A 12,528-nucleotide genomic window follows, 5' to 3' on the forward strand; every position below is an offset into this window, starting at 1 on the left:
CCCCCTCAGAAATTGAGAAAATTATAAAAAAAAAAAAATTAATCCTGCATTGCATCCCGCCGATGCAATCCCTACTAAATACCTAAAATCCATACCAAACATAGTAGCCAAACCCCTATTTGATATTATCAACACATCTCTTACACATGGAAACATCCCAATCGCAATAAAACAAGCCATGGTTAAACCTGTCTTAAAAAAAACCACATCTAAACCCTGCCGAACTAGCCAACTACAGACCTATATCCATTCTCCCCTTCTTAGCTAAACTACTTGAAAAAGTAGTCAACACCCAACTAACTGAACACCTAGAAAAACACTACATCTTATACCAATCACAATTCGGTTTTCGCAAATTCATCAGTACAGAAACCCTACTAATCTCCCTCACCGACACTGTTCTCAAAGGAATAGACAAAGGCCAATCCTGTATTCTAGGAATGCTAGACATCTCTGAAGCATTTGACACCATCAGTCATAAAATCCTTATCGAACAACTCATCAAAATTAGCATAACAGGCACAGCCCTACTCTGGTTCCAATCTTACCTTGAAAACAGACATTACAAGGTCAAAATAGGCAACAATGAATCCGAACCCATCAAACTTACTTGTGGCGACCCCAAGGTTCATCATTTTCATCCTCACTCTTAAATATCTATATGCTACTCATATGCAAACTCCTATCCGACCTAGGACTCTCACACTTCATCTATGCAGACGACGTCCAAATTCTAATACCCATCACTGAATCCATTCACAAATCCCTCCAACTATGGGATACCTAGCTCACGACCATCAACCATCTACTCACCCAACTGAATCTTGCCCTAAATGCCTCCAAAACCGAACTATTAGTATGCCACAAACTAAACGAAAAGACCCTAACCGACATCCAACCCCTCCATCCCAAACACACAACACATAAGAGACCTGGGCGTCATCCTAGACAGCAAATTGAACCTTAAAAAATTCATAAACACAACCATGAAAGACTGTTACTATAAACTACACATTCTTAAAAAAACTAAGACCCCTCCTTCACCAAAATGACTTCCAAACCGTCCTCCAGGCAATAATCTTCTCTAAGATTAACTACTGCAACACCATACTACTAGGTCTCCCTGCCTCGACTCTCAAACCCCTCCAATTGCTACAAAACGCCACTGCCAGAGAGTTCTCATTAACACACGTAGAAATGATCATATCACACCGATTCTAAAAAAAAAAAAAAAAAAAACTCCACTGGCTCCCAATCCAATACAGAATTCTTTTCAAGAGCATAACCATAATACACAAGACCCTACACAATCAAAATGTTCACTGGCTAAACACCTCCCTCCTCTTCCAAACCCCAAAAAGAGCTACCAGATCTGCTCAAAATGGAACTATACCCATATCATCCCCCAAATTAACACACTTCAGCTCCACCAGAGAACAAACCCTTTCACTTGCCGGCCCCTCCATCTGGAACTCAATGCCGCCAGACCTAAGACTAGAATCCAACACACAAACATTAAAAAAAAAAAAAAAAAAAGTTGAAAACCTGGCTATTCACAATGGCCTTTCCATAGCTCCCCTCACTCCAAACAATCAAGCACCCTAATACAGACTTCTTAATTAAATAATACCTGCTCAAATTTTTTCTCTATGTTAAGACACCATATATATAAAAATGCAGTTTTGTTGTATTGCTCGCACCCTGTACCTAAAACTTACCTACCCTGAACTGTTGTATTTTCTATTAAAATGATAATATGTAACTGTCCAAATGTTTATATGTAAATGTCCAATTTCCTTTTCTCACTCCAATTCTTTGTTAACCTATCTGTTTCATTGTAAACCGATGTGATGTTCAAACGAACTTTGGTATATAAAAGATTTAAATAAATAAATAAGATCCCGTGCTACTGATGCCAGTAATAGCGGAGGCCATTCCCTAAGTCAGCTTGATTAATAGTAGTTAATGGACTTCTCCTCCAAGAACTTAGCCAAATCTTTTTTAAACCCAGCTACACTAACTGCACTAACCACATCTTCTGGCAACAAATTTCAGAGCTTAATTGTGCGTTGAGTGAAAAATAATTTTCTGTGATTAGTCTAAAATGTGCTACTTGCTAACTTCATGGAGTGCCTAGATCTTTTTCCTGGGTGGTAACTCCTAATATGAAACCTAACATCGTGTAACTATAGCAAGGTTTATTTTTCCCTATATGCAACACCTTGCACTTGTACATATTAAATTTCAATTGCCATTTGGATGCCTAGTGTTCCAGTCTTGCAAGGTCCTCCTGCAATTTATCACAATCCGCTTGTTATTTAACTACTCTGAATAATTTTGTATCATCTACAAATTTGATTGCCTCATTCGTCGTAAGAACATAAGAACATGCCATACTGTGTCAGACCAAGGGTGCATCAAGTCCAGCATCCTGTTTCCAACAGTGGCCAATCCAGGCCATAAGAACTGGCAAGTACCCAAAAACTAAGTCTATTCCATGTTACCATTGCTAGTAATAGCAGTGGCTATTTTCTTAGTCAACTCAATTAATAGCAGGTAATGGACTTCTCCTCCAAGAACTTATCCAATCCTTTTTTAAACACAGCTATACTAACTGCACTAACCACATCCTCTGGTAATAAATTCCAGAGTTTAATTGTGCGTTGAGTGAAAAAGAACCTTCACCAATTAGTTTTAAATGTGCCACACGCCAACTTCATGGAGTGCCCCCTAGTCTTTCTATTATCCGAAAGAGTAAATAACCAATTCATATCTACCCGTTCTAGACCTCTCATGATTTTAAACACCTCTGTCAAATACCCCCTCAGCCGTCTCTTCTCCAAGCTGAAAAGTCCTAACCTCTTTAGTCTTTCCTCATAGGGGAGCTGTTCCATTCCCCTTATCATTTTGGTAGCCCTTCTCTGTACCTTCTCCATCGCAATTATATCTTTTTTGAGATTCGGCGACCAGAATTGTACACAGTATTCAAGGTGCGGTCTCCCCATGGAGCGATACAGAGGCATTATGACATTTTCCGTTTTATTCACCATTCCCTTTCTAATAATTCCCAACATTTTGTATGCTTTTTTGACTGCCGCAGCACACTGAATCGACGATTTCAATGTGTTATCCACTATGACGCCTAGATCTCTTTCTTGGGTTGTAGCACCTAATATGGAACCTAACATTGTGTAATTATAGCTTGGGTTATTTTTCCCTATATGCATCTCCTTGCACTTAAATTTCATCTGCCATTTTGATGCCCAATTTTCCAGTCTCACAAGGTCTTCCTGCAATTTATCACAATCTGCTTTTGATTTAACTACTCTGAACAATTTTGTATCATCTGCAAATTTGATTATCTCACTCGTATTTCTTTCGAGATCATTTATAAATATATTGAAAAGTAAAGGGTCCCAATACAGATCCCTGAGGGACTCCACTGCCTACTCCATTCCACTGAGAAAATTGTCCATTTAATCCTACTCTCTGTTTCCTGTCTTTTAGCCAGTTTGTAATCCACGAAAGGACATCGTCACCTATCCCATGACTTTTTACTTTTCCTAGAAGCCTCTCATGAGAACTTTGTCAAACGCCTTCTGAAAATCCAAGTGCACTACATCTACCGGTTCACCTTTATCCACATGTTTATTAACTCCTTCAAAAAAGTGAAGCAAATTTGTGAGGCAAGGCTTGCCCTGGGTAAAGCCATGCTGACTTTGTTCCGTTAAACCATGTCTTTCTATATGTTCTGTGATTTTGATGTTTAGAACACTTTCCACTATTTTTCCTGGCACTGAAGTCAGGCTAACCGGTCTGTAGTTTCCCAGATCGCCCCTGGAGCCCTTTTTAAATATTGTGTTTACATTTGCTATCCTCCAGTCTTCAGGTACAATGGATGATTCTAATGATAGGTTACAAATTTTTACTAATAGGTCTGAAATTTCATTTTTTAGTTCCTTTAGAACTCTGGGGTGTATACCATCTGGTCCAGGTGATTTACTACTCTTCAGTTTGTCAGTCAGGTTTACCACATCTTCTAGGTTCACCGTGATTTGGTTCAGTCCATCTGAATCATTACCCATGAAAACCTTCTCCAGTACTGGTACCTCCCCAACATCCTCTTCAGTAAACACCGAAGAAAAGAAATCATTTAATCTTTCCACGATGGCCTTATCTTCTCTAAGTGCCCCTTTAACTCCTCAATCATCTAACGGTCCAACTGACTCCCTCACAGGCTTTCTACTTCGGATATATTTTAAAAAGTTTTTACTGTGAGTTTTTGCCTCTACGGCCAACTTCTTTTCAAATTCTCTCTTAGCCTGTCTTATCAATGTCTTACATTTAACTTGCCAACATTTATGCATTATCCTATTTTCTTCTGTTGGATCCTTCTTCCAATTTTTGAATGAAGATCTTTTGGCTAAAATAGCTTCTTTCACCATCCCTTTTAACCATGCTGGTAATCGTTTTGCCTTCTTTCCACCTTTCTTAATGTGTGGAATACATCTGGACTGTGCTTCTAGGATGGTATTTTTTAACAATGACCACGCCTCTTGCACACTTTTTACTTTTGTAGCTGCTCCTTTCAGTTTTTTTTCTAACAATTTTTCTCATTTTATCAAAGTTTCCCTTTTGAAAGTTTAGCATGAGAGCCGTGAATTTGCTTATTGTCCCCCTTCCAGTCATTAATTCAAATTTGATCATATTATGATCACTATTGCCAAGCGGCCCCACCTCCGTTACCTCTCTCACCAAATCCTGTGCTCCACTGAGAATTAGATCTAAAATTGCTCCCTCTCTTGTCAGTTCCTTTCTAAATCAATTATAAATGTATTGAAAAGTACAGGTCCAAGTACAGATCCCTGAGGCACTCCACTGTTTACCCTTTTCCACTGAGAGAATTGATCATTTAGTCCATCCTGTCTTTTAACCAGTTTGTAATCTATGACTTTGTCAAACACCTTCTGAAAATCCAAACACCCTATATCTACTGGTTCACCTTTATCCACATGTTTATTACTCTTAGGGGAAAAATGGATGTATATAACACTATATGGAAATAATTCTATTATACAATTATCTTTGTTGAACAGGAGTTAAGTATGTGTATGTTGTATGTACCTCTGGGGTCTTAGTAGCTTTCGAGGGCATCTGCAGAAGGGCCCATGTGCTACAGGACACTTTTTTGTTGGCTCTTTATAAAGTCTCTCAACTTTCAAGGACTAAGATGGCTGCTCTATCAAGTGTAACTCTAAAATTGATTTGTCTATTTTCAGCTCATATTTCTGAACATCCAAACCAGCAGCCCAGTCATAAAATCCAAATTACTATGGGTTCCACTGAAGCACGAGTTGACTACATGGGATCCAGCATTCTCATGGGAATCTTCAGTAATGCGGATCTGAAGCTGCAGGACGAATGGAAAGTCAATCTCTTAACCACACAGGATACAAGCATTTCAGAGAAAAGGTATTTGCTGCCCAATATAAAATAGCTAAAAGCACACAAAAATCATTATCTACCCATCTTCATAATAAACTTATGATAATGAAGCCACTTTTCAGAATGATTTCCGTGAGTAAAAGCATTTTACCAGAATAAATTGTCCAGAAATTGGCCACCTTCCCCAGAGCGTGTACTTTTAGCCACATTGAGATGAGATGAGACCTTCCTGGGGACAAGTTGAGGTTGGCACTTGCACAGATTGCTTTTTGAAATCTCTACCCTCACAAAAAGCAGGTGGACTTGAGCATGGGGCTTTGTACCTGGAGCAGCTTTCAAAGAAAGAGAACTGTCTGAGAACTGGTGCAAAGCCATGGATAGACAGTGCACGCAGTCTGTTCCAGTGTGAAAATTGTCCATTAAACTAACTGCTTTACATTTATTCTTCTTAGCTGTTTTTGAGGCTGAATAATTATGAATATTTGTGTAAACCGACATGATCTTCTCCCTGAGGCAGCTGCAGAATTGCAGCGAGCAGGGAAAATCATTGTACATTGCCTTCGATCTCACTGAAGGGGCGGAAGGACTCTATTCTAGCTTCCAAGCTCTTGGCTTGATGAAATCCTTCCATGATAAGATGAATGATATCTTCCAATGAGATGGTTGAGTTTTAAAGGTCTTTAACATATGCAGCAGGGTCAAGCAATAATGCGCCCATACCTCTGCTTGTTTGGGATATTCTCTACGCTCTTGTTAGAGTGCCTTTTGGTCAGTAACTGAGCTAAAGATCTGATGGGAAATTATGTGTAAAGTTCTCATTAGAGAGCTGCTATTCCCTGTACGTACCCGGATCATTCCAGACTCCTGGGTTCTGTCCACTCGCCAGCAGATGGAGGCAGAGAAAGTTCCAACTGACTCCGCCCCTTCCGTGAGGTGCACCTACTGTAAGTCAGTATTTCTCTGCCTCCAGCAGATGGTGGAGGTGCAGAACCTACAGTCTGGTTCTTAGTCAGTTTAAAAAAAAAAAATAATAGTTTTTCTTGTAAAATTTTACTTTTCTTTTGCTGTTTTCTTAGTTTACTTTAGTTTAAAAAATATATATTTTTTGTTGAGGAAGGGTAAGTGTAGTCTAGCCTCCCAGGGAGTTGGAAGGTCCTGAGGGAACCATCCTCCCTGATATTTGAGGCTCTTGGCTTTAGGAGTTGAGAACCCTTGGCCTCAGTTTGCTGCAGCTTTTGAGGTGATACCGGGGAGCCCAGTTCATTCACCCCGCAGAGCAGAGGACCCAGCTTCTTCTCAGGTTGTATAAAAAAGAAATTATGAATTACTTATTTGTGTTCTTTTCAAAGTAAATAATTTTTACAGCCTTTTGCTTACCCGTTCGGACTCCCCATTATCTTTTTCGCTCTTGTGGGCGGTCGGCAGGCTTTTTTTTATTTTAGTTTCGTTTTCTCTTCAGCCAGCTTGATTTTTCCAGAATGCTGCACGGTCCAGCCTGCCACGCATGTGGAGACGCACAAGCCTATGTTCCTCTTGCCTCCCTGGGGGGGAGTGATCTTTGGGGGCAACTGGGCTTACAATTTCTTCTTCTCTCCGTCGCTCTGCTAGACTGGGATGCCCGCGTCTTTCTGCTGCAGCCTCTTTCCCGCTTACTGCTTCAACTGAGACTATTTCAGGCTCTCTTCGTGCTGTTACCCTTGCTCCGGAGTGAGGGGGGTTCTACTCTTCCTTTCTCCACAGCAAGTAGCCTCCGAGGGAGGTGATGTTTTTGCTAATTCAGCTCCTGCTGGTGAGAGCCCTGAGGGGGCTTCAGACTCCTCCTCTTCATTTTCTTCAGTCTTTATTATGTTTTTACATAAAGCTTACAAGGCCAGAAAGTCCTCTAAAAAGAATCCTGAAGGGATTTCTCTTTCAGTACCCCTGTCTCATAAAGAAGCTTCCAAAAGGAACAAATCCTTGCAGGGGAAAAACGTTCCTAAAACTAAACGCTCTCTTAGGACTCCTGGGTCTCGGCCCTTACCTGTCTCCTCTACTGATACCTCAGAGTCAGATCAGGGTGACCCAAGCGATTTTCCTCCTCAAGATCCTGATTCTGCTCAGGATCCTTTGCCCTCTCAAGGTCCCCACGTGGTCGAAGGTGATCATCCTAAGGAGATCCGCCTCTTTAGGAAAGATGAGCTCATTCCTCTCGTTCCTGCTAACCTTGAGGAGTTGGGAATTCCCCGCCAGAGGATTTTCATATGGGCTCAATTGACCCGGTCATGGTTGGTCTTCGTGGTATAACTCGGTCTTTTCCATTTCATCTTTCAGTCACAGACTTATTATTTTGCGAATGGGACACTTCTGACTTGGGATTGAAGGTCAGCAAGGCCATGGATAAGCTATATCTTCTGCTTGAGGATGCTTTGGACCTTTTACGGGTTCCCAAGGTTGATGCAGCGGTCTCTGCGGTTACCAAAAAGACTACTATTCCGTTAACTGGTATTGCAGCTCTCAGAGATCTTCAGGATCGTAAGCTGGAGGTTCAACTAAAAAAGATTTTTTAAGTTTTGGCTCTTGGTGTCCAAGCTGCTATGTGCAGCAGTTTCGCCTTAAGAGCAGGGCTCCGCTGGGTTCAGCTCCTGCAGAATAATTCTTCTCTTTCTGAGTCCGAAACTATTCAAGCCCGGTGTTTGGAAGCCGCTGTTGCTTACAGTGCTGACGCTCTTTATGATTTGTTACGTACCTCAGCCAGATCGATGGTTTCGGCTGTCTCTGCCCGCAGACTTCTCTGGTTAAGATACTGGTCTGCGGATGTCTCTTCCAAAGCTCAATTGGGTTCTTTACCTTTTAACCGTAAACTTCTCTTTGGGAAAGATCTTGAAGACTTGATTCATTCCTTAGGAGAAAATAAGGTACATCGTCTGCCTGAGGATAGGCCCAAGACAAGGGGATCGTTCCCTTCCAGATCCCGTTTCCGAGGAAACTGCAGGTTTCACTCCTCTCGCTCTTCAGGTTCTTCTTTTCGGCAACAGCCAGCTAGACAGCAATTTTCGCCTCAGTTCTTTCGAGGACATCGTTATGGGAGACCTAGTCCCTCCCAGTCCTCTGGTGGAGTGAAAACTTCTCAATGAGATGAGGCCGGTCCATTACTCGATTCCGGTAATGGAAAAAAGATTGTGTCTCTATTTCGAGGAATGGGATAAAATAACATCGGATCAGTGAGTCCTTAATGTGATAAAACAAGGCTACATTTTAGATTTTGTACAATGCCCTCGCGACCTTTTTCTTGTCTCTCCATGCTCTTACGCTCAAAAGTGTCAGACAATGTGGGACACCTTACATCGCCTAAGCGAGCTCGGGGCCATTGTGCCAGTACCTCCGTTGGAGCGACGAAAGGGCCGTTATTCCATCTTCTTCATCGTACCCAAAAAAGACAGCATATTTCATCCCATTCTGGACCTAAAAAGAGTCAATCGATGTCTGCGAATCCCAAGGTTTTGCATGGAAACCTTAAGAGCGGTCTTGGCATCCGTTCACAAAGGTGAGTCCTAGCTTCTTTGGACCTGACCGAGGCGTATCTTCACATAGGAATTTGTTCTGACCATCAGAGGTTTCTCTGGTTCTCGATACTGGGGGCCACTTCCAATTTTGCGCTCTCCCATTTGGTCTAGCCACGGCGCCCAGGACCTTTACCAAAATAATGATTGTAGCAGCCGCACAGCTCTGAAGAGAGGGATTCTTTGTTCATCCCTACCTAGACGATTGGTTCATTCAAGCAAAGTCGGAACATCTCTGTTGCTCAGCCGTGTCTCGAGTTCTTCAGCTACTACAGTCATTAGGCTGGGTTGTCAACCCGGCGAAGAGCCACTTAGTGCCATCCCAGTCCTTGGAGTTTCTGGGAACCCTCTTTGACACCTGACTGGGGAAAGTTTTTCTCACGGAAGAACGGATCATCAAAATACAGGGTCAGATTTGAGTCTTGTTGTCCAAGTCTCCTCCCAGAGTCAGGCATTATCTACAGGTTCTAGGCTCCATGGCTTCCACTTTGGGCCTTTGCTCATTTGAGACCGCTTCAGTCAGCATTGCTCTCCCGCTGGAATCCGGTGTCTGAACAGTTTCATCTTCCCCTTCCTCGTTCCAGTCTCAATTGTTGGCTCCTATCACAAAATTTGCGTCATGGAGTAGACCTAGTGGCTCCAGTGTGGACAGTAGTCACTACGGATGCCAGTCTATCCGGATGGGGGGCAGTTTGTCTCGACAAGTCTGTTCAGGGCCAGTGGTCTCCAGAGGAATCTCGTTGGACAATCAATCGTTTAGAGACCAGAGCGGTGAGGCTAGCCTTACAGGCTTATCTCCCGCTTCTTCAGGGGAAGTCAGTCAGAATCCTTTCCAACATTGCGACGACAGTGGCTTATATCAACTGCCAAGGGGGAACCAAGAGCCTTCCGGTGGCATTCGAGGCTCAACTCCTGATAGCATGGGTGGAACAACATCATCTTCACATTGCAGCGTCTCACATCGCCGGGCTTGACAACGTTCAAGCAGACTTTCTCAGTCGCCATCGCCTAGATCCTGGGGAGTGGGAACTTTCTGAGCAGGTGTTTTATCTCATAGCGAAAAGTGGTCCACACCGAGCATGGACCTGATGGCAACGTTCCGGAATGCCAAGGCTCCATGCTTCTTCAGTCGACGTTGGAAGCCAGGGGCAGAAGGAGTAGATGCCTTAGTTCTTCCTTGGCCAATGAACATTCTGCTTTGTGTTTCCGCTCTGGCCTCTCATTGGCAAGATTCTTTGGCACATAGAATCTCATCCGTCGGAGGTGATTCTGGTAGCTCCGGAATGTCCGAGACATCCTTGGTTTGCAGACCTTGTCAACCTCATAATGGACGGTCCGCTTCGCTTTCGGGACCTTCCGAATCTTCTCTGCCAAGGTCCCATTAATTTGGAAGAGGCAGATCGCTTCTCTCTAGCGGCCTGGCTTTTGAAAGGCATTGTTTGAAGGATAAGGGTTATTCTGATGCGGTGGTCACTACTCTTCTCAGGTCAAGAGAAATCTCTACTTCCCTGGCTTATGTCAAGGTTTAGGGAGTTTTCGAATCCTGGTGTGAGGAGAATCAGGTGGGCCCTACTCAGGCTTTGATTCCTGACATTTTGTCTTTTTTGCAGGCTGGTCTGGCTAAGGGCTTATCTTTCAGTTCTCTGAGTACAGGTAGCGGCTCTAGGTTTTTTCCGTGGGAAGATTAAAGGAGTCACCCTGGCTTCTCATCCTGATGTAGCTCGTTTTATTCGGGGAGCAAAACACTTGCAACCTCCTTTTAAAAATCCTTGCCCTTCATGGAGTTTGAATTTGGTTCTTAAAGCTCTTTGTGCGGCGCCATTTGAGCCTCTGAGAAGGGCTACTCTTAAGGATCTCACATTAAAGGTGATTTTTCTGGTGGCTATTTCTTCAGCCCTTAGGGTTTCTGAGCTTCAGGCTTTGTCCTGTATGGAGCCATTTTTAAGGATTACAGATTCTGGAGTTTCTTTGAGGACTGTTCTGTCTTTTCTTCCGAAAGTGGTTACTTCCTTTCACTTGAATCAGTCTATTGATCTGCCATATTTTCCTGCTTCACAGTCTTCAGATCCTCAGTCTAGGGATTTGAGAAAGCTAGATATTTGGCGGAGCCTATTGCTTTACCTCGAAGTCACAAATAGTTTCCACATGTCTGACCATCTTTTTGTGTTCTGGAGCAGCCCCAAGAGAGGGCACAAAGCATCTAGGGCTACTATAGCCTGCTGGCTAAAGGAAGCTATTGGTTCAGCATACTTACTTCATGGTCTGTCGCTTCCGTCCGGTCTTTGTGCTCATTCTACTCGGTCACAAGCAACTTCCTGAGTGGAGTGTCAACAAGTTTCTCCGCAAGAGATTTGTAGGGCGGCAACTTGAAAGTCTTTATGCACTTTTGCTAGACATTATCGCCTGGATGTTCAGGCCCCAGGATCTGGGGGCTTCGGTGAAGCTGTGATCCGAGCAGGACTCTCAGGGTCCCACCCTAGGTAAAGGAGCTCTGGTACATTCCAGGAGTCTGGACTGATCCGGGTACGAACAGGGAAAGGAAAATTGGTTCTTACCTGCTAATTGTTGTCCCTGTAGTACCACGGATCAGTCCAGAGTCCCGCCCATTTCAGTTTTCAGGATAACAGAGTCCGCTTGTTCTTGTTATTTACTTTGCAGATAAGTATTTTTCTTATAAAGTGTTGTTTCTATGTTAGGTGCTCTGCTGCCATTTGGGTCAGTGAGCCTGGTTCTTATGGAATGTTCTCCCAGTTTTTAGTAGTTAGCTGCTTAGTTGGGTTTTTTAGTTCTTCTGCTTTGTTACATTTAAATACTGACGTACTGTAGGTGCACCTCACGGAAGGGGCGGAGTCAGTTGGAACTTTCTCTGCCTCCATCTGCTGATGAGTGGACAGAACCCAGGAGTCTGGACTGATCCGTGGTACTACAGAAACGAAAATTAGCAGGTAAGAACCAATTTTCTTTTGCTGCTGCTGTAACCACTCGCACTGGAGGACATCTCCACTGTCTCATGGACCACGTCTTCCAAGTATACCAGCAGTTCAGGCTCACCATTAGTCTGAAGGAAATGAATGTGATGAGACAAGCCCCTCTCCATCCATAACTACACATTAGAGATTAGTGATAAGTTCACACACTTAGGCTACACCATCACAGATAACCTCTCACTTGACGCAGAGTTAAATCTGCAAATTGGAAAAACTATCGCCACTCGCTCTAGTCGTATGTAGGGAGTCTAGAAGAACAGCAAACTTACTGATCCCACGATTTTATTTATTTACTTACTTTTATTTTGTCCCAGCCTTTCTAGCATAAAGCCCAAGACAGCTTACAAAAACAAATAGCATAAATTACAATCTTATTTTCTGAATATCGTGTCTGACAAAATACATAAGCGTAGTTGAGAAAACAAAGACAGTAAACACAATCATTAAAAAAGAAGGCAAACTTTGATTATGAAATTGAGACAATACATATAACAAAATAGAATGAGTAGAAAGAAAGTATTAAAAGTCGAGGCAGGCAGACCCTTGAAATCCTAGCT

At 42.8% G+C, this 12,528-nt stretch overlaps 1 protein-coding gene across 1 annotated transcript in view; it reads left to right on the top strand.

The window, feature by feature from the left end:
* Positions 1–12,528, top strand: part of KIAA1109 (KIAA1109 ortholog) — a 590,259-nt gene that overhangs the window by 543,053 nt on the left and 34,678 nt on the right. The window contains 1 exon segment of the mRNA XM_029584454.1: positions 5,280–5,472. Within this exon segment, the coding sequence (XP_029440314.1) occupies positions 5,280–5,472 (193 nt within the window).

Source organism: Rhinatrema bivittatum, chromosome 1 (genome assembly GCF_901001135.1).
Source record: "Rhinatrema bivittatum chromosome 1, aRhiBiv1.1, whole genome shotgun sequence".
Taxonomy (NCBI): domain Eukaryota; kingdom Metazoa; phylum Chordata; class Amphibia; order Gymnophiona; family Rhinatrematidae; genus Rhinatrema; species Rhinatrema bivittatum.